The sequence below is a fragment of the Hyperoodon ampullatus genome (genome assembly GCF_949752795.1).
Source record: "Hyperoodon ampullatus genome assembly, chromosome: 14".
In the NCBI taxonomy this organism is placed as follows: domain Eukaryota; kingdom Metazoa; phylum Chordata; class Mammalia; order Artiodactyla; family Ziphiidae; genus Hyperoodon; species Hyperoodon ampullatus.
The window spans coordinates 55,759,154-55,781,635 of NC_136927.1; the positions used below are offsets into that span (position 1 = coordinate 55,759,154).

The window sequence follows — 22,482 nt, forward strand, 5'->3', positions numbered from 1 at the left end:
CCTTCATTTCTTTTTCATTGGTTTCTGACCTGATCTTTATGATTTCTTTCCTTCTGCTTACTTTGGGGGGTTTTTTGTTCTTCTTTCTCTCATTGCTTTAGGTGTAAGGTTAGGTTGTTTATTTGAGATTTTTCTTGTTTTTTGAGGTAGGATTGTATTGTGATAAACTTCCCTCTTAGAAATTCTTTTGCTGCATCTCATAGGTTTTGGGTCGTCATTTTTTCATTGTCATATTTTTTCTACGTATTTTTTTATTTCCTCAGTGATCTCTTGGTTATTTAGTAATGTATTGTTTAGCCTCCATGTGTTTGTAATTTTTACAGGTTTTTTCCTGTAATTGATATCTAGTCTCATAGCGTTATTGTCAGAAAAGATACTTGATATGATTTCAATTTTCTTAAATTTACCAAGGCTTGATTTGTGACCCAAGACATGATCTATCCTGGAGAATGTTCCATGAGTACTTGAGAAGAAAGTCTAATCTGTTGGCTTTGGATGGAATGATCTATAAGTATCAATTAAGTCCATCTTGTTTAATGTGTCTTTTAAAGCTTTTGTTTCCTTATTTATTTTCATTTTGGATGATCTGTCCACTCGTGAAAGTGGGGTGGTAAATTCGCCTACTATAATTATGTTACTGTCGATTTCCCCTTTTATGGCTGTTATCAGGTGCCTTATGTATTGAGGTGCTCCTGTTGGGTGAATATATATTTATAATTGTTATATCTCCTTCTTGGATTTATCCCTTGATCTTTATGTAGTGTCCTTCTTTATCTCTTGTAATAGTCTTTATTTTAAAGTCTATTTTGTCTGATATGAGAATTGCTACTCCAGCTTTCTCTTGATTTCCATTTGCATGGAATATCTTTTTCCACCCCCTCACTTTCAGTCTATATGTGTCCCTAGGTCTGAAGTGCATCTCTTTTAGACAGCATATATACACATCTTGTTTTTGTATCCATTCAGTCAGTCTATGTCTTTTGATTGGAGCATTTAATCCATTTATATTTAAGGTAATTATCGATATGTATGTTCCTATTACCATTTTTTAATTGTTTTGGGTTTGTTTTTGTATGACTTTTCTTTCTCTTGTGTTTCCTGCCTAGAGAAGTTCCTTTAGCATTTGTTCTAAAGCTGGTTTGGTGGTGCTGAATTCTCTTAAACTTTTGCTTGTTTGTAAAGATTTTAGTTTCTCCATCGAATCTGAATGAGATCCTTGCTGGGTAATCTTGGTTGTAGGTTTTTCCCTTTCATGACTTTAAACATGTCCTGCCACTCTCTTCTGGCTTGCAGAGTTTCTGCTGAAAGATCAGCTGTTAATCTTATGGGGGTTCCCTTGTATGTTATTTGTTGCTTTTCCCTTGCTGCTTTTAATATTTTCTCTTGTATTTAATGTTTGATAGTTTGATTACTTTGTGTCTTGGCATGTTTCTCCTAGCTTTATCCTGTATGGGGCTCTCTGTGCTTCCTGGACTTGACTATTTCCTTTCCCATGTTAGGGATGTTTTCAACTATAATCTCTTCAAATATTTTCTCAGACCCTTTCTTTTCCTCTTCTTCTTCTGGAACCCCTATAATTCAAATGTTGTTGTGTTTACTGTTGTCCCAGACATCTCTGAGGTGGTCCTCAATTCTTTTCATTCTTTTTTCTTTATTCTGCTCTGCAGCAGTTATTTCCCCTATTTTATCTTCCAGGTCACTTATCTGTTCTTCTGCTTCAGTTATTCTGCTATTGATTCCTTCTAGAGAATTTTAAATTTCATTTATTGTGTTGTTCATCATTGTTTGTTTGCTCTTTAGGTCTTCTAAGTCCTTGTTAAACATTTCTTCTATTTTCTCTATTCTATTTCCAAGATTTTGGATCATCTTAACTATCATTACTCTGAATTCTTTTTCAGGTAGACTGCCTATTTCCTCTTCATTTGTTTGGTCTGGTCGGTTTTTACCTGATTCCTTCATCAGCTGCATATTCCTCTGTCTTCTCATTTTGTTTAACTTACTGTGTTTGGGGTCTCCTTTGTGCAGGCTGCAGGGTCATAGTTCCCATTGTTTTTGGTGGAGTTCCCTCACCCAGTGGGAGAGGTTGGTTCAGTGGGTTGTGTAGGCTTCCTGGTGGAGGGGACTGGTGCCTGTGTTCTGGTGGGTGGGGCTGGATCTTGTCTTTCTGGTGGGCAGGACCATGTCTGGTGGTGTGTTTTGTGGTGTCAGTTAACTTAGTATGATTTTAGGAAGCCTCTCTGCTAATGGGTGGAGCTGTGTTCCTGTCCTGCTAGTTGTTTGGCATGGGTCATCCAGCACTGGAGTTTGCTGGCCATTGAATGGAGCTGGCTCTTAGCATTGAGATGGAGATCTCTGGGAGAGCTCTCGCTGACTGATATTACCTGGGACTGGGAGGTCTCTGGTGGTCCAACGTCCTGAACTTGCCTCTCCCACCTCAGAGGTTCAGGCCTGACACCAGGCCAGAATACCAAGACCCTGTCAGCCACACAGCTGTCGAATCAACTAGCTCTGAAAATGTATGGCGCTGGAGCCTGGGGCCCACACCCACCATCGCTGGCAATAGAGAGTGCGGGAGAGAGTCAGCAGTGGTGATGCAGTGTAAGGTGTTGGGGGGTAGGCATCTTCGTGCATGCCCCTCGTTGTGTGCCCCTCCCACCACCCAATTTTACTTCATTTGAGGGCTCCCTGGGTTTTGGTTGATTTTGGAACTGGCAATGTCCTTTGGTAAGTATGGGGAGGTGGGCTTCCCTGGTGGCGCAGTGGTTGGGAGTCTGCCTGCCAATGCAGGGGACTTGGGTTCGTGCCCCGGTCTGGGAGGATCCCGCATGCCATGGAGCGGCTGGGCCCGTGATCCATGGCCTCTGGGCCTGCACGTCCAGAGCCTGTGCCCCGCAATGGGAGAGGCCACGGCAGTGAGAGGCCCGCATACCGCAAAAAAAAAAAAAAAAAAAAAAAAAGGAGAGGTGATGGGTTTTGATTTAGTTTGTCATGGCTAGGCCATCAGTCCATTCTCTGGGGCTTTCCACACAACTGCCTGTCCCCTGAATAACCAAATATAGATGTCACTCTTGTGTCCATCTATAGGGGTGGGATAGGGAGGGTGGGAGGGAGACGCAAGAGGAAGGAGATATGGGGATGTATATATATATGTATAGCTGATTCACTTTGTTATACAGTAGAAACAAACACACCATTGTAAAGCAATTATACTCCAATAAAGATGTTAAAAAAAAGTCACTCTTGCTTTGTCTCCCACCCCCATCTTCTCCCAAGAGACCAAAATGGTGATTGTGCATTTCCTCCTCCAGAACTGCAGCCTCCTTCCCCAGGAGGAAGCTGGTCTGCTGTCAGACAGGAGTGGGGCCACCTGAAGACAGGATCCATCCAGGCCCTTCCTTGCCCTGGCCTGAGAGCTAGATTGTCTGAAGCTCCCTGAGGAAAGAAAGTCTCCCTGAAGGGATGAAGGGAGTGGCCCTCACTGAAAAGAACTGGATCCCCAAGTCAAGAAAGAATGGCAGGGGGTGGGGGGTTCAGCTGTGGACCTCAACTCTTTTTTTTTAAATAAATGTATTTATTTATTTATTGGCTGCACTGTGTCTTCACTACTGCGCACGGGCTTTCTCTAGTTGAGGTGAGCGGGGGCTACTCTTCATTGCGGTGCACGTGGCTTCTCTTGTTGTGGAGCACGAGCTCTAGGCGCACGGGCTTAGTTGCTCTGTGGTATGTGGGATCTTTCTGGACCAGGGCTTGAACCCGTGTCCCCTGAATTGTCAGGAGGATTCTTAACCACTGCATCACCAGGGAAGTCCCTTTTTCTTAAGATTTTTTTTTTTTTTGATGTGGACCTTTTTTTTTTTTAAGTCCTTATTGAATTTGTTACAATATTGCTTCTGTTTTATATTTTGTTTTCTTTGGCCGCAAGGCATGTGGGATCTTAGCTCCCCGATCAGGGATTAAACCTGCACCCCCTGCATTGGAAGGCAAAATCTTAATCACTAGACCATCAGGGAAGTCCCTAGACCTCAACACTTCATCAATGATCTCATCCAGTATCCCGGTTCTTACAGAATAATATCCACATTGTGACCACCCCCTTGGACTGGACATCCCCAAAAGGATATTTCACAGGCGTGTCAGACCTACTGCATCCAAATCAAAATCCTGATCTTCTCTCACTCTTCCACCTCCCACCCCAATTCTGTCTTCCCACCACAGCCTTCTTCAGGTCAGAAAAACAGCAATGCCGTTCTTGCAGTTGCCAAGGCCAACAACATCACAGCCGTCCTTGACTCCTCTTCTCTCCCAGGCCCCATAGAATCCTTCAACACATCCTGATGATCTGACCATTTCTCACTGCATCAACGGAGCTCAGCCACCATCCTCTCTTGCCCAGATGGCTGCTGCACCCTCCTCCCGCCCTTGCCCCTCTGAAATCAAGTCTGAGTGCAGCAGCCAAGTGACCCTTTGAAAACAAACATCAGATCAAGTCACTCCTTGGCTCTTAACTCTCCAACAGCTTCTCATGTTGCTCATAGTAAAAGCCAGTGGCCTTGGCCCTGCTTAATTACCTAGTCTCTTTGGGACCTCATTACCTGCCACGGCTCCCTCCCAACTCACGCTGCTTCATCCACGACTGCTGTTCCTCGAAGGCACAGGTGTCTGCACCTGCCTGGAACACCCTCCCCCACCTCCCTCAGGTGTGTGTCCATTTGCCCAAACATCACTGTAGTAGCAAGCCCCTCCTTTTTTTTTTTTTTTTTTCTTTTTTGCTGTACGTGGGCCTCTCACTGCTGTGGCCTCTCCCATTGCGGAGCACAGGCTCTGGACGCGCAGGCTCAGCAAACATGGCTCACGGGCCCAGCTGCTCCGCAGCATGTGGGATCCTCCCGGACCGGGGCACGAATCCGTGTCTCCTGCATCGGCAGGTGGACTGTCAACCACTGCGCCACCAGGGAAGCCCGCAAGCCCCTCCTTGAGGGCCCTATTTACAATTGCAACCTCTCCTCACCAGCATTCCCTGTTCCCCTCTCCTGGCTACAGTTTCTCCATCTAACATGGCTTTTTCACATGTTTGCCACCCTCTCCAAAATGAGCACCTTGAGAACAGGGACTGTGTCAGCTTTATTTTTTGCTGCATCCCCAGTGTCCAGCCAGTGCCTAGCACAGGACAGGCACTCCACGAGTGTTTGTCGAATGCATGGAGAGGGTCAAGGCCTGAGTGCGGGGGCCCTGAGGTGGCAGAATGTCAGATGCAGACAGCTGCAGGCGTGCCCAGGGAGGTGGGTGCTGACACACTGACTGGGGAGTGAGTGGATGGACCTCACAGGCCTGGATGAGGAGAGCCTTCAGTAGATGGACTGAAGACCCGGGACCCCCTTGTCTCTGGCACCACACAAGCCCGTGGGAGCAAGGCAGTAAAGGAAGACAAGTAAAGCTGGGGTTCTTATCAATCGTGGAAACTGGTGGCTTGGAGTCACATTTTGTTGGATTTAGGAAAGTAAATGCAGTAGCTTTTACACCTTGAGTGTTGGGAAGCAATTCATTCCAGAAGTCCCATCATTTAGGGTCCCTATAGGTGAGAAAGGCAGAGGCTCCTATCCAAAAGGCACGTTACCTAGAGGTCCCACTGGCCCGAGGCATTAGCCCCCGGACTTCAGAGCCAGGGCAGCCCCCACCCTCCCACCAGGGCCCACAGTCCCACCAGGAAAGCAGTCCTGGGCTGGGGACATATAGGTCTCCCAGGTCGGGTGCTGCTGATGGTGGGACAGTAAGATGAGCAGGAGTTAGGCAGCCGAGGTGAGCCAGGGAGGGAGAGAGGAGGAATCAGGCAGAGGAAACAGCACGTACAAAGGCCAGGAGATGAGAGCACCTGGGACAAAGAGGGGACAGCAGGAGTGTGGCTGTGAGAGGGCAGGACCTGAGCATGGGGTCAGATCTCAGCAACAAGCCTCAACTAAGGCCACAGGAAGGCGCCAGGCAAAGAAATCTCACCCCAGCTATTGTATAAGGAATGAATGAGTGGAGGCAACGAGGCTGCATGGAGCCAACTGGCAGTCAGGATGAATCTGAAGAAAATTTAGAAAGTAGAATGGGCAGGCCTTGGATACTGATGAGATCACTCCTAGTAAAGAACTGATGGTGGTGAAAGAACACTGGATTGGGGCAGGTACAGTAGGAGGGCCTGGGTCTGGCCATGCAAAGTCCACACGAAGAGGCCTCACAGGCCCAAGAGGGTTAGGAATGTGGACTTGGAAATCGCAGGATTGTGGTGACTGAAGCCCTGAGAGTAGGCAAGAACACCAGGAGAGCATTCAGTGGGGAGAAGAGTCTCGAGCAGAATGCTGCCAGCTAAGGGCAGGGCCAGCAGGAGGAGAGATGCCCAGAAAGGCAACTTAGAAGGAGCAGCCAAGGCAAAATGAGGAAAGGTGGAAAGCCAGAGAGCAGGTGAAGGCCAAGGGCAAAGGATGCCTCTAGAAGCAGGGGGTGGTCGGCAGCACCCTGGGACGCTGGTTCCATACAGACAACCCCCCACGTCTCATATCAAGTCAGCACTCCCCCCATCAGATACCACAAACGATGTAGAATTTAACAGGTTTATTTGTGTAGTAGGAAGATTCAGGTATATAAATAAGATGAATACTTTCCAATGTACAGTATATCATGATCTGACACTTCATTGAAAAAGAATCAGTTCAATACTGATCAGACAGTGCACAGAGAAAGGTCAGTTGGGGCAAAAATACATGGATTTAGTGAAATGCCAGAGGCACGGGCAGGACAAACTCGGGACCAATCTTGGTAGCACAGACACTGCAGTGGGCTACATTTGACTACCTGGCACTCCCCAGTGGGGCCAGGGAAGCCATTTCTATGTTTTGGGGAACTTTCTCACTAAACAGGTCTTCAGAGTGAACAGAACTGAGGAAGTGCCTGACTCACCCAACACCACCAGGCTTCCCAACAATCTTCAAAAGAGGGGCCGCTTGTCTCTAAAATTTTGGTCTTCCCCTCCTGCTTTGGAAAGTATTAAACACCAATAAAACTTAAAACTTGGTATCAGCATCGACTCCAGAAGAGAATCCACAGTGCATGAGCGTTGAATCTCCCTGGATGGGTTTCTGAGCCCAGTTTCTGTTCCCCCACCCACAAGACACTCAGGGCTGGCCTCCACCAGCTGCAGGACTCCTGGCCTCTCCTCTGCCTGCACTCCTCCTGCTGCTGCCCCCATGGCTTCTCAACAGTCCTCTGGCCGGACGACAATAAGCCACTGTATCCTGACACTGCCTTTTGTTCTCTTGGCTCCAAGTCCTTTGGTTATGTTGGCCCTGATGTCTGCTCAGCTCTTTCCCTTTGTAATCAGCTCCCAGACACCCAGCCAGTGTGACATAGGCAGTAACACAGTGCTGTGTGGCAGCCGCACAGTGCTGTGTGAAGAATTCAAATGCAACAGAACACAAAGGACATCCTTATAAAAACACATTCTCAACCCCCTTTCCATTCTGGCATTCCCTGGCACAAAGCCAGCAAAACCAGCACATGAACCTAAGGTAAAAAATGGGTGCTCCAGCAGCCGAGGACAGGGACTGCGCTATGGATGATGTCAGCAGAGAATCTCACCTGGGACAGAGTCACCAGGTGGCTAAACCCAACTAGAGACTCTGAGCGCTACATAAGGGTCTCCCGAGACCTGGGAGACCACTGCAGCATCTTCAGCCCAAGGCGCAGAGGGCCCCTGCCCCTGGTTTGGAGCCGTTTTCTCTATAGATAAAAAGCTGCCTGGTTCCATTAGATGCAACGATGAGGGAGGAAGTGCCCGGCCTGGCAAGCATGGGTCCAGAGGAGCAGGAGGCAGGCCCAGGATCAGTCCATCAGAGCAGCTGCTCACTAAACCCCCACAACTGTGCTCCTGGCTCCTGTCATAAGCAACTAACGGAAGGGGAGAGACTACCACTTAAACACGTGGGCCTTGGGTCTAGTCTTCATTCCCCTCAAACACTCAGGAAACAGCCCACAGTCAAGCCAGTGGTTCTAGGTCATTATTATTCTATTGGCTTGAGAACTTCCGGGATCCCCCGTCAACACCATTCCTTCCAAGTGAAGAATGAGCCATCTCAAACACACACTCCCCAACTCCTCCGTCTACATTTGGAAAACTAAACGAAATAGTTTTCATTTTTCATTAATCCAGTGCCTACTCTCCCTTCATTCATGAACCACTGAGATCCTCTGCTAACCTAGAATCCAAGAGAAACACCCCCTATCATCTATCCCCAAGTGGTCACCTGCGTCTACCCTGTTAACACTTTTAAGAAAGCAAGAAACACAAAGCCCCTGACTTGTTATGTGTAAGGACATGAGCGAGAGCTTTAGGCCTTCCCTCTGTACTATCACCTACTACAGAGAAGCTTTCTCTCTCTCCCACTTCTCTTGGGCCCCGCGATGTCCGCTCACACGGAGGACCGCTGCAGGTCCCTGAGCTGTGTGCACAGAGCACAGTTCTTGGCAGGGGGGGACATGGGGTCCAGAGCAAGTCACAGATCAGCCCTTACTGCCCAGGAAGTGGAGGCACCACCAGGCAAGAGGAAAGGGCCTCCTTCCCCATGGCAAGTCCAGACCAGGGGCAGCAGGAGGTGAGCAAAACCTCAGGCAAACCATTCCTACCAGGAACGGAGAATTCTGGAACTTGTCCACATCCTCTTTCTGGCTTTCTAAATGAAGTGGGAAGTACCCAGTCACTGTAGATGGGTGTTAAGGTCTGGACTGCTTCTCTCAGAAGGAGAGTGTGGTCACTTTCTAGACTTTGAACACCCAGGCTGTGTGCAGGGCAGGGGCAGTGTAGTGGCTGAGAAACAGTCTCCAGCATCACACAACCCTGGGTTCAAATTACCAGCTGGGTTCAATAAAAACAACTACCATTTATTGAGAGCTTACTATGTGCCAGGCACTGACAAATACTTACATGCATTACCTCATAAAATCCTCACAACAATCCCGAAAGGGAGCTGCTATTATCAGAGCCAGCTGGGTTGGAATTGTACCTAGTAACCTGCCCAAACCTAGGGCTATTTGAGCCCAAAGTCTATCTTAACCACTGCTCTTTGCCTGTCATAGTACCTCATTTTCCTCATGTATAAAATGGAGGTAATACCTGATCAAAGGTTGTTTTCTGGATTAAAAGGGATAATGCGTCCTTAGCACTGTGCCTGGCACATATTAAGCACTATTATTGCAGTTACTATTAATAAACACACTGCTGGTAACTTAATGACTCGAGAATAAAAAGGAGCCTCATCAGATAGGTAGAAGAGGGGAACGGGGGCAGGGTTTTCAAAGAGCCAATGGATTTGAAAGCCACTGGCCATAAAATCCTAGACTTCAGATATTCTGGCATTCTGTTCTCATAAATCATCTACATGTTCTAAAATCCCAACACTTCAGCACCCGAAGTATACCTCCCAAACCACCCTCCCAGCTGAGATCTTTGAAAACACGGCAAACATACGGACAGGTGAAAGCCTTACCCTATCAAGAGGCAACCCCAGGTAAGAACAGCAGCCTCTACCCACCTGAGAGACCAGGTGAATAAGGTTACTGCTGGTCAACCTGAAAGGGGGGGGCAGGGGCAGTGCTGGGAAGAACAGAAAGATGGGGCCACCTTCAAATGGAAATAGGCAGTCAGCAGCTGTGACTCCATTCCTCACTGAGAACGGGCCCACCTTCTGCAGGCAATGTGGGTGAGCAGAGTTCAGGACCAAGAGGAGGTGGGCCTAGAAGAGCCCTTAAATTAGCCTCATTCATCACCACTTGGTCCAAGCCCAGCACTCTATGTAGGTCGTGCCACAAGGGCCCCCACCCAACAAGGGGAAACAAGTTAGGAAGTGGGAGCGGGTAATCTCTTTAAAAAGTGAAAGCTGGGTAACTGCGTGCATGGAAGGTGATCAAGGGAAAAGGAAGTTCGTTTTCACCAAGACAAGGACCGAATGAGGCTCTGCCCAAGAACCAGACCCTCTTCAGGAAGCTGATGCTTTGTTCCAGCCACTCTTCCGGAGCCCCTGACAAGCACAGTGAGAGTCGGCCCATGGTCTGTTGTCTTGCAATGTGTGTATGACAGTCACCTGGACATCCTTCTGTGGAAGAACAGCACCCTGGGCCTAAGGGAAACTTCCCACCCTGACTGTGGAAGAACAGGAACCCTGGGCCTAAGGGAAACTGCTCCCTCCCTGCTCCACCCCTTCCTCAGCACATAATCACAACGCACAAGAAAGGTGGGCACAGACAAGAGTTACTCCCAAAGACAAAAGGCAATGGTGCCTAAGATATCAGTGACACAAGAAGTTGTTTCAGAGGTGCCACATCTAGTACAGTAATGCAAATCTACTTCCTTGGAAACTGACCTTGGGCAGGCTTCTTATGGAGCAAGGTCACTGCTGTCCAGTTTTCCAAGCAATGATGCTCTTCGCCCTGAGTCAGTCACACACACCCCTGCTCCTGGCAATGTCAGGGATGCTCCTGAGCCTGCCAGGGGCTCACTGACAGTCTGAAGATGTGAACTTAAGGATCCATTCGAATCAGGCTCCAGCTAACTCGGCAACTAGCTCATTCAAATCAAAGGGCCCGTTTAGTCTCTGTTAAAATATATTTTTGGAATCTTCTTATACAACATAAGTTACAGGATAAAAAGCCCAGTGGGGAAACAATAAATACCATAAAACGATTTCAGAGTCTACCTGTGTAAGGCTAAGTTACATTTTGCCCATTCTGAAAGAGACATTAGTTTCAAACATACATTACAGAATTGTACAACACTAGAAGGAAATACATCTTAAATACAGTTAAACTATACCTACTAAAATGCTCAGAATATGAAACAGGCGAGAAGTAATAAACATAAATAAGGCCCAGGCTGCCTTAGAGGGTTTCACTTTCAGAAGCAAAACATAGATGTGTACTTTTTCGACGCTGAGAGCAATTGAGAGGGTGGCACATGCACGCAAAGGGAAAAGGCGCGGGTGTCCTGCGAGCAGTCATGAGAACTCGCCAGGGAGGACGCCCAGGCCCAGCCCCTGCAGATGCTCCCTGGTTTCTTCTTCCATCAGCTCCTTATGGAACCAGGTAGGAGCTAACAGCAACTTAAGCTCCAAACGTGGCACACAGGTCGGGCCTCCTGAGCTTGCCAGAAGGAATACTGCGCTTTCCAAAGGTGAGGAGGCCCAGGGATGATAAGTCCTTCTCCTGCTGGTGAGCACAACCACCACGTGACCCTGGGGAAGCGCCCCCCCCGGCCCTCGGTTTCCTCATCAGCAAAGGGCTCATGCCTCTCACCTGAGGTACCTCAGAAGGCTGCTGTGAGAATGTATAGGATTCAAATTGGAAAACAAAACAAAAATCTCTAAATCAGGACTGCACAATATGTATGAACACAAAATCAAATGGGAAACATAAAACCATGCATGGGAGTTAGAAACTGAATCCACGACAAGGGAGGGCACACAATTTGTCACATTTTATTTCTCACACACAAAAAAATGGATCTGAAGCAAGTTATGCCACTCATTAAGATCTGCACAGCTGTGTGTTACAAGTCTCTGGAAATTTGGCTGTTTGGTGAAAGATTTTCAATAAATGGGAGAAAGAAAAACAATGTGCTATATAGACACAAGGTGGCATCAGTCTCCTGGCTACTGACTACGAAATTCCCCTATTTCACCAGAAAGCAGGCAGGGAATGAAAAGAAAACAAAATCCCAGCTGACCCTCAGGCTTTCTTGATGGCAGCTCTACTGAGCTTCCAGCTGCCGTTTCCCAGGACCCCCATCAGCAGCCACGTCCATAGGAATGTGCCAGGCTCCCTGATCCCAAAGGAAGACCTATTCAAAGGTGGCTCTCTGCTGCCGGGTCCCAGCTGAGACTCCCTGCTCCCAGGGATCCACCATGTGCCCACAGTGGGGCACCACGAGACAAATGTGGCGCCATTCCATCTCTGGTTTGGGGAACCAAGTTCATTCTGCAATCAGAAAACTAGATTTGTTACTAATCACCTCCACTCTTTAAGATTTATTGCTGAGGACAAGCATTTTAAGGACAAGTATTTAGAAAAAGGCCTGTAAGTACTTGCTTTTTGGGTGCCCAGGACATGACTCAATACCTGCAGCAGCCTCTGGTACATGTACTTGTTCAGCCAGAATCATGGAATATGGGAATTAGAAGACAGCTCAGAAAATGAGGACCCACAGAGTGATGTGTCTGTCCTACCTAGCATCACAGCCAGCACTAAAACCCCATGCAAAAACACATTTTGTTTTTAAGGGGGCCTTGGACCTGAAAAAGAAAAGCCATGTAATGAACTGGAAATAAAAGTTCAGAAGAAAAAAGCTGTTGCACGTGGAAGGTCACACAGCGACTGTGAGCTGAGACATCAAGAGGGTCTGGCCCGTGCTGGACGCTTCAGTGATCTGGGCTGGCTGTGAGCATCCACGGATGCAGTGAGGCTGAGATAAACAGAAATAAAGCAAAGCAGCACCAGCCCAAGGTGCTGAAGCAAGCTGTTGCACCCCCATTTGGCAATGAGAACCAATATGGCACAGAATAATGGAACACACTTGGCCACCAAGCTCTCCCTCCTATACCCCCTTGCTTATTGTCCTGACAAAGCACGTATATTCCAAAAGTCAACCTCACTCCTCTAATTAAAAGGAAACAATAAATAAATCACAGTTGAAAAGAAAAAAGGTAGGTCCCCCTGTAAAATATAAACTACATTTAAACTGGTCACATTATACAAGTGTGCATTTAATCTTCAGAAGCTTCAAACCTCTAACTGGGTTGGGTTATGCAGAGCTGTTAGCAGGACTTTGTGGTTTCAGTGAAGAAGTCATGGTACAACTGAAATCACTGTTAAGAAATAAGTGATTTTTAAAACACACACAGATACACACTTGCCTTAAGAGTTATACATATATATATATTATATATATAATATATATACACACACACACACAAGACAGCAGCTACGTGGGTGGTCAGCAAGGCCAAGGGCATGGGCACGTGAAAGAGAAGCCCTCTGCTCCCTGTCAAATGGGGAAGCCCCCAGAAAGGATTCAGCAGCAACAAGTCTACAGCACAAACGTGAACGACACCATCCCTGAAAAGACCCAGTTAACCGACTGCCCTATAGGAGCCACTTGAGCCTAAACCCTGTGGGAAAAGGCCCAATTACAGTATATCCTACTGTATACACTTGAAATAGTACAGTGTGGCTTTTCTCCAGACTATTATAATTTTTCATGCTTTTTGAAAAAAATAAAAACTGAAACCTTCTTTCAGTCTGTGATGAAGCGAGGTGAACCCATATCATAAAGCAGAGCTCATACTCCACAGGATTTGTGAACAGAATGCCTATCTGATTAATAAGCCTTCATCCCTCCAGCCTCAGGAGGCAACACTCCCGTAGCTCCAAGGCAGGGATTACTGAGAAGCTCAGGGAAAGCGCTCCAGTAGTAAAGACATCCAAGCTGTGCATCTCTTCCCTGCTGGGGGTCAGCTACAAAGAGAGCTTGGGGGGGTGGGCAGGGGCTAAACTGGACGAACACAGGTGAATGTCCACTCTGATCAAGCCCAGATATGGAAGCTCCAGCTTGGGAGCTAGAAGCACCAAGCAGGTGGTCCAGAGCTGGGCAACACTGTCTTCCAGGTTGTTAAAAACTTTGGTTTTAAAAACCCAAATGGTTTTACCCCCATGACTTCTTTCCAACTCAAAGCTGTAGGTTACTTACAACCCAAATCATAAGCACATAGACTGTACACATAGACTTTTTTTTTTAAATCCACAAATAAAAAACACTGTAAAAAAAAAAAAAAAAAAGACAGTGAGTTGAAGTCTTGTCTTTGTCCAGCTGGGCTTGCCCTGGAGCCCTGCCCCTCACTCAGCCCTGTTCCTGCTCTCCTGGCCCTCGGTGGTCCCTATTCGTCCTCTGTGGCAGCTGTCAGCAACCCCTTGTCAGTCAGGTGAGACTTGAGCATGTTGAAGATGTGGAGCTGCTGCTCTGGCCTCAAGGTCAGGAACTGCTGAACCAGCTTACTTGGGTTAGGGCCCCTGGAAGAGGATGAAGAAACAGCACTGAGCAAAGCAGGGGCCAAGCAACTTCAAGGGCCTGATTATTCAAGTAGCTGTTCCCTCTCTGGATTCTCTACTAATGGATGGTAGGGGTCCTCAGGGAATCCATAACTAACAACAACTGAAAACTGCATCCACATTTGTTTTTTTTCACTCAAACTGAGAAGTAGCTAAAATTCTAGAATTTCACCACACTTAAAAATCCACTAACTTGGTTCAGATGGAAAGGTACTATACCTGATAAAACTGGCAATATACACATTGACAAAGGTGGCCATCAGATACTGGCAGTCAAAGCGATCCATGATGCCTCCATGGCCAGGAATGGTATTGGCAAAGTCCTGTTAGAGGAGGGGAAGGATTGATGAGCCTGGCCTCAGCCAAGTCAAAGCCTGGCTTATGGTCCCACCTCAATGTCCAGCTACTGTACTGAATAGCTGAGAGCAACAGAAAGTGAAAAGTAAGTATTGATTCAAATGCTGAAGCTATAATAGTACACAATCTTATTAAATTACAAAATGTTTCTTTTGAAGAAAGAATATATTAACAAATATACTGAAAATCCAACCACTGAATTTTCTTAGAAACAACGTATCTTCCTTTAACCTACTTAAATTCCATGCATGGGTGAAGAAGAGCACGCAGTAATCATCAGGGTTCATAGCTTGGTATTTTGAAGGGGGTGGTGGCTGATGAGGTGGGACAGGAGGAGGAAGGCAGAAGACGGGTGAAAAGGGGCCCGGCTAGGAGACAATGAGAGGACTAGAAAAGGGTTTTCCTACTTTGATTTTAAAGGCTCGCTTGAATCCACTAGCGAAGAACCCTCCAAAGGGGCCAATGAGTGAAGCAAAAGTGGAGAGGGCAATGCTGTGAATCTGGAAGGGGTACATCCGGACTGTTTTCTGAAAAGAATAAATGAAGTCAGTCGAGATGCCTGCAAGCCCAGGCTTATTACTTGTTAACATTAAAAAACAAACAAACAACAACAAAACCACCTCTTTATGAAACTATTTCTCTCCCCCCACCCCAAAAAAATTTAGGAAGGAGACTGGTTTGGGGGTTTTTGTTTGTTTTTGGTAAATCTCTAATATATGGCTTAATAGAGGACATTGAGGTATTACGCATTCAGTCCACAGCAATATGACGTTTTGCTTGAAGTGTATGAAGAAAATCTAGCCCTACAAGGATACGTTGTTGAAAAAAGGAAGAGTATTTTAGCACCGTCTTTTCAGATAATTATGGATGGGTATTCTTCTCTGATACTACACCAGAACTTGAGCGGTAGTTTTCTAAAAATTTGGTGCAATGTGGAATCTGAAAGCCTATCAATGACCATTTGAATGGATCGTTTACCCGTGCATGACTGTGTAACACCATGCACTGGCCATTTCAAAAATACTGGTTCACTGAGTTACACAAATCTTTCAAATGTAGACAAATTTTGCCATACAATGTCAAAACATCGTATGTTAAAATCACCACAGATCCCTCAGAAAAGCCTTTAAGTATTAAGAAGCTGTCAAACTTACAGTGGCAGGTATACACTTTCCAAAACTCTAATTTGTACTTGAAAGCCAAATTTTATCGTTGGTAACAACTACTGTCAGTTGTTTACTTGAAGTGACAGACTCACTTTGTTCCTTTTCAAGAAAAATGTCTGCCAAAAATCCAAATCTGAAAAATTATAGTTTGTCGGCTCTTTTCAAGTAAAAATTATGTCCCCATAAAAAAGCCGCTAGTTCAGCTCATAACTCAAGCAGGTGCACACGCAGTCTTCCTTTAGGTAAGCACTGTCCTGCAGCATTTAGCAGAAGCATTTTATGTATAATTTCCATTTTGGTACCAGAGCATTAGAAAGGTGTGTATTCAAGGGTCAAGATTTAATAAAATTAATAATTTTACTATTTCATCAAAGACACTCTTAAAGTGAGCTGGCTGAGTCTTCCTGTGAGTATGTGGCATAATGAATTCAGTGACAGTCCAGTTTAGTGCCACTGCCTTTACTCATGCTAAGGTGCCAGCACTGCTTTTGCACCATCATGGCAAATATTGACAAAGTGAAAAAGTGAAACTTTCTTCATTATGTTACGAAGAAAGTACGGACGCCCTGAGAGGACCTCAGGGTGCCCCAGGATCCAAAAGCACACTTTCAGAACCCTGGTCTTAATGATTTGAAGTGGGAGGAAACGTCTCCTCCTGTCCTCACCCTGAACTGACTTGAGCAATTCTCCAACCTGGGGCTTACAAGCTTTGGGGAGGGAGGAAGCTAGTTGTTTTTGAGGGAAGGCAATGGTGGAGAGGGGGCTCTCTCTTTGTAGTCACTATCCAGCCAAGGATCATTCGCCCCATGTGAGTGGCACATACCCAGCCAATGACCGACTGGATCACCCCAGGAATGTTGTACTCCTGCAGACGAAACAGGTCCGAGGGCTCACAGTCCACAGTGAAGCTGTTGGTATCATTGTTGTACTCCACGGGGCAGACAAAGCATCTGTACCCGGACATCACATAGGACAGCTGAGGATGAGAACAGACAGACTAAGGAGACAAGTTCCAGCCATCTTGCCTGGGCAGCACGTGCCTGGTTCAGCCAAGTCCCTCACAGTGCCTAGCACCCTAAGTGCAAGCTATGCACTAAATCAGAGGTTCATATTTCACAGATGTGTATTTTACCTGTATCTGGAAAAAAAAAAATGAAAAAGAGGCTGATGGCCCACTGAGGCCTCAATGTACTTGCTCCAACAACCAGGCCCTGAATAAACCCAGGAAAGGCCTGAGGGAATTTGGGCAAAGAACTACAAGAAGTTTCACCCCATTTGGAGGAGCGACGGTCCATTTTCCTCAGGATCCCTTAATTCAAAATGGCAGGTGGTGAGGGGAGCGGTGTAGTGAGAGGGAGACAACCAGGAGGAGAAGGCTGAAGAGCAGTAAGTAGGGGGTCAGCCCTGAAGGGCAGCCGGACAACTCTGAAAAGGGGAGAGACTGGCCTGAGGGTCAGAAGCAGCGAATGGTGCTCTAGAAAGGGCTGGGAGATCATTCCTCTCCAGGCAAGACACGCACAGGAGAAAATCTGGGTTAGAATGGCATATCCCACCTCATCTCTTACGCTCAGGAAAAATATCAAATGCCTGGACAAGAATGCCATCTCCTGAGTGTTGCCAGGCCTCAGACTGAGAGGAGTACAAGGTGTGCACGGCCCCCACTCCTCTACTGCTTAAAGACTGGCAGATAAAGGACAGTTGGCACCGCCCATGCCATGTTCATGCCCCACTACAAGGCAAGGTTGCCATTCAGCAGGACAGAGTCCTTGGCCTCGGGGGACATGCTCACTAGCCGTGGATGGGCTTTGAAGGTGGGTGGGAGGCCTCTGCCCATCCCCCACCCAACTGGGAGCACCACCTACCAGAAGGCCAAATACCACAGTAGCAAAGCAGCCCCCAATGAAGCCTTCCCAGGTCTTCTTCGGGGACAGCTGTGGACAGAGAGCAAATTCTTTAAAAAAGGCATTTTGATAACTCTAGCTTTGGGAATAATGATTAACTGTTAAAAGTCTTTCTACTATTAAAAAAACTCCTCATTCAATTAAACCACCTCACCTTCTAAAGTACCCCATACTTGGTTTCCTTGTTCCCTGCCTAATAGCCCTCAGTTTCCTTTGTTTCAATTGGCCAAATAATTTAATTATATTATAAAACAGCAAACTAATTAAATGATAACACTCAAATTCAGATCAAAGCCACAAAAGTGTGCCTACACTGTCTATAAAAATATTTTCCCTATTAGCTCTTTTTTTTCCTATGAGTAGTTGTCAAGTCTTCCTCTGGCTTTTCTCTTGAAGATAATTTATTACTAGGCTTTCATCAGGATGACATAAAGATGTACACACCAGCTAGATCTCTTCTGTCTCCCAAGCTGATCTACTCATACTGAAAGCACCACCCTCCCCTCACGGTGATGGTCCATGTTAGGGTGATCCACTTACCTTGATGAGTGGGGTCCGACCAAAGAAGAAGCCAAACATATAGGCCATGATGTCATTACAGATCACACAAGAAATGGGGACAATGAACCTAGGAAATAAACCAAAGTAAGAATCAACACTACCAAGATGATAATACCTCAAAAGTCCACAAAACAATGCCATTCATAAATTTCAGTACCAGAATAACCCATATAGTACTTATTAACCATTAAGGAATAAGTTTAAAAGAAATAAAATGCCACATAAGCCATACCTAGTACCCAGCACATAGCAGCATTCAAATGTTTACTGAATGACTACTGAATAAATGGAGGTGGTATTCTATAAAATGTCATTTGTTCTTTTTTCATTATAAAGTAATATAAAAATTTAAAGTGTAAAGAAAAGAAAAAACAAAAGTTGCCTTGTTTCCCCTATCCCTATCTCCATTCTCCAAAATAACTACTTTTAATCATTTCTGACTTTTCTTCTTCTAGTAGTTACGTCCATAATCCTAAGTAATACATTTATTATCTATTTCATAATTTACCTTTTTTTTTTTTTTTACTTTTTATTACTAGCTCTAGTGAGCCCAACTTTTCCCTAGGACTACACTGAGAGCAAGACCAAGTACATATAGCCAGATTTCTTCTCTGCCTCCCTCTGCTGGTCTGGTCATCCCCACCATGAAAAAAAAAAAAGGGGACAGTTTCCAAACTTGTACCATCTCTCTCTTCTCACTTTCTGCTCTCCGACAGTCACTTTTTTCAAATTTCCTCTATTACAGTTTAACACAACATACATAAATCCTAGCCCTTCAACTACAGGCAATATTTTCTGACTTCCTGCTTGTTAAGGTAGGGGTTTAGAGCACCTGTAACCACCCAACCACCCATAGTATTTACTTTGTTGAGGCTTCTAGCAACATTCTCTGCTCTACACCTATAATTAAGTCTTGAAGGTTCAGTCTAAAAACCAGTAACTAGAGATTTTAATATGATTCACTCTAGAACCAAGTGGTATGTCTAGCCCTAAAGATGAGAACTTAGCATGAGCCCCTCTTTAGAATTACTTAACAACACTCTGAAAGAGAGGGAGAGTACATCTCCTCAGGCCATTATCATTATTTTAAACATAATAATGCCCTAAGGCGAACATTTAGATGAGCTAGTCTCTGTTCTAAGCACTTTACATATTTTTACTAATTTATTCCTCAGGCAGTGGGTATTAACTGTACCTTCACCCTGAGAACAGGAAACAGAGGCACAGTTTGGGATCTTAATCACCGTACTTTAGCACCTCATATACATGAGTATATGCCTTCACATTTTCACTAAAAGCATAGCTTCTTCAGTCAGCCTACTGATTTCTATCAATGGTGATAGATTTCCTGCTGAAACTATTGCATTTGTGGAATAAAATCTACTAAGTATATCATTCTTTTGACACATTGCCAGATTCCATTCGCTAATAGTTTATTTAGAATAGTATATCTATTATCATAAAAGAAATCAGTTTATCATTCTTGTTTCTCCCTCCCTATGCTTTTATCAGCTTTAATATTAAGGGGTGGATAAAACTCAGCTGCTATCATTGGTCATTTTTTCCAGGTGTAGATTCTTATGCAATTTTCAAAGTTCTTTTATAGTTACTTATCTATTCAAGTTTTCTTCTTCGTGATTTTTACTCGGTGACCTCTTGTCAGGAAATCATGATTTTTTCTTCTAGATTTTCAAATTTGTTGCCATATAGTTGCATTGCTTTTGATTCTTTAAATATCCCTACACCTGTTAGTCTAGAACAGTGGTTCTCAAAGTGTAGGTCCCAACCAGCAGCATCAGCATCACCTGGGAATGTACTAGAAATTCAAGTTCTCAGGCCCCACCCCATAGCTACTGAAGCAGAAACTCAGGAGTGGGGGTGCCCAGCAACCTGTGTTGCAACTAGGCCTGCAGGGGATTCTGATGTAGCTCAGGTGAGAACCTCTGGCTTAGACAGTTCATCAGGGTTTCTCAGCCCACCTATATGAAAACACCCACAAAATATAAGGAAACCCCCCCCAACATCACTCACCAGATCATTCCTTCAAACAGGTTGTGGATAACAAGATGTGACTGGGTTACAACAATCAGTAATGTTACATGGGTCCAGCCAAACTGCAAAAGAAGATAAAGGATAAACTTTACCTAACAGTTTAGCTTGAAAGGAACTTCAAATAACCCTTAATACCAAATAGAAAATTGCTTAGAAACAGGTAGGAAAGATATCTGCTTCTGTACCTGTCTTACAGGACGTGAAAAAGGTATAGAACAGGCCTCTGGGAAGAACTATGCTCCCCAGCTACAGCTGCCATCAAAAGGAGGGCCCATATGGCCCACTAGTTAGTCCTTCTATGCTCCAAAGCCTGGGTACTTCTCATTTTCTTAGTAAGTATTTATTGAGTGCTTAGGACACTCAGAGAGGGGATGTTTTTAGGTTGAGGGAATGATATAGCAGGCAGGATATCTATGGGCAATGCCTAAAGCTTCACCTTGAGCCTTACCTGGAGGCCACCCTCAGGTCCAGAGGGCAAAGACTACTTAGGGTGTAAATCACATAACAGTGATTGGGTCTAGGTGGATAAAGAGCCACCAAACTTCACTGGGGATGCCTCCTTCATCCTCTAGGTTCCAGATGCATAAGAACAGACTGCATTCCAGGGTTATGATTTATCACAGAAAGGATGAGAGGCCTGTGGAGTTTCCACAGAATTTCACTTATGCCAAGAATTTTGACACTGACGCGCATATTTCCCTTACCATGTAGAACTGCAGTCGATAATGCTTCTTGACCAGACTCAGCACAAACATGCAGAATCCTAGTTTGAGGAAGAGGAGGAGAAAGGGCAAAATGAATCACATTCTGCATTTATCTTTGTCCTAGTCATTTCCTTTAGCTGTGTTAAGCAGTCCTTTGCTAACTTCCTGGCAGCAGTTAAACAGGGCACAAATTCATAGCCCAAGGGAATAAAACCAGATAAGCAGTCAGAAGGAAAAAATGACTCCTTCAAGACAATTAAAGGAAGGCAATATTTTAAAATCTTGCAGACTACACTCAACTTAGGACACTGTTCACCAGATAGAAATGTTTTGATCCTAGAGCAGGGGCCGACAACAGTCAGGCCAGCTGCCTGTTTTCATAAACAAACTTTTATTAGAACACAACCATACCTATTTGTTTACATACTGTCCAGGGTTCCTTTTTTGCTACAATGGCAGAACTGAGGAGCTGCAACAGAGACCCTATAGCCCCCAAAGCCTATAATATTTATTATCTGGACCTTTTAAGAAAAAGTTTGCCAACCTCTGTCCTAAAGAACAGGCAGAAGGGGGATCCACCTGGTACAGGGCCATGGCCATCCTTGCATCTCTCTCCTACTGACCCATATGACCGAACTCTCCAGGAAGAAAAGGGATTTTACCCATAAGTGTGCTGGGTCCCTCAAAAGCAGCCCTGCCCAGAAGAGAGTACATCACTATTCAAGACCCCTGGCCTCCCTTTGTGGGGCTGCTCCCAGGCTCTGAGGCATGCTCTCTATCCTCAACACAGCAGACCTCTCGGAAGTGGACTTCATATTTTAATAGCCAGGTGTCATTCACAGAGCCAAGTATTGCCATCAAGCTGATGAACAACAGGTAAGACTGAAACTTATTAGGTCAGAACAATTTCTCATATGCCTCAAACTGGCTTTGAGGGTAACTATGAAGAACGCATTACTAGCATTACTGTACAGTCTTAACTGAGTTTAGATTGACAGAGCACTTTACTGTTTGTCAAGCTGCAATGTATCTGATCAAATCCTCACGGTAATGCTCCTGTTTTAGCTTTAGATTACAGAAGAGCTAACTGAGATTCAAAGAGTAAGCTCCTGGCTCCTTTGAAGTCACAGGTCTTTTTAAACCCAAATCAATAAAATTTCTAATACACTGCAATGCCCCTTTTTTAAAAATTAATTTTTATTGGAGTATAGTTGATTTACAATGTGTGTTAGTTTCTGCTGTACAGCAAAGTGAATCAGTTATACATATATATATATATCCACTCTTTTTTAGACGTTATTCCCATATAGGTCATTACAGAGTACTGAATAGAGTTCCCTGTGCTATACAGCAGGTTCTTGTCAGTTATCTATTTTATATATAGTAGTGTATATGTCAGTGCAATGTCCCCTTTTATATACAAGTTCCTGGGCAGTTTTTGTTTCAGTCACACTGCAGAATCTCTGCCAAGAGGACAGTCAGGACAAGACCATGCTATGCAGTCCTCCAACAGAGGCTGGAACACAAGGACAGGTGGCACAAACTCAGCCTCCACAACCACACAAGCCCCTTGGTCTCATTTCTCTTAGTAAAGAGCTGCTACAGCTCACG

General features: G+C 45.2%; 1 protein-coding gene across 2 annotated transcripts in view; it reads right to left on the bottom strand.

Moving 5' to 3' along the window:
- Positions 1-13,897: 13,897 nt before the first annotated feature.
- Positions 13,898-22,482, bottom strand: part of CDS2 (CDP-diacylglycerol synthase 2) — a gene marked incomplete at its 5' end in the record, with an annotated part of 57,986 nt that continues 49,401 nt past the window's right edge. For both annotated transcript variants that reach the window (XM_079719408.1, XM_079719407.1), the window contains 8 exons: positions 13,898-14,091; positions 14,350-14,453; positions 14,895-15,014; positions 16,477-16,629; positions 17,516-17,584; positions 18,095-18,182; positions 20,147-20,229; positions 20,872-20,930. In XM_079719408.1, the coding sequence (XP_079575534.1) occupies positions 13,959-14,091; positions 14,350-14,453; positions 14,895-15,014; positions 16,477-16,629; positions 17,516-17,584; positions 18,095-18,182; positions 20,147-20,229; positions 20,872-20,930 (809 nt within the window). In that variant the 3' untranslated portion in view covers positions 13,898-13,958. The remainder of the gene's footprint in view (positions 14,092-14,349; positions 14,454-14,894; positions 15,015-16,476; positions 16,630-17,515; positions 17,585-18,094; positions 18,183-20,146; positions 20,230-20,871; positions 20,931-22,482) is intronic.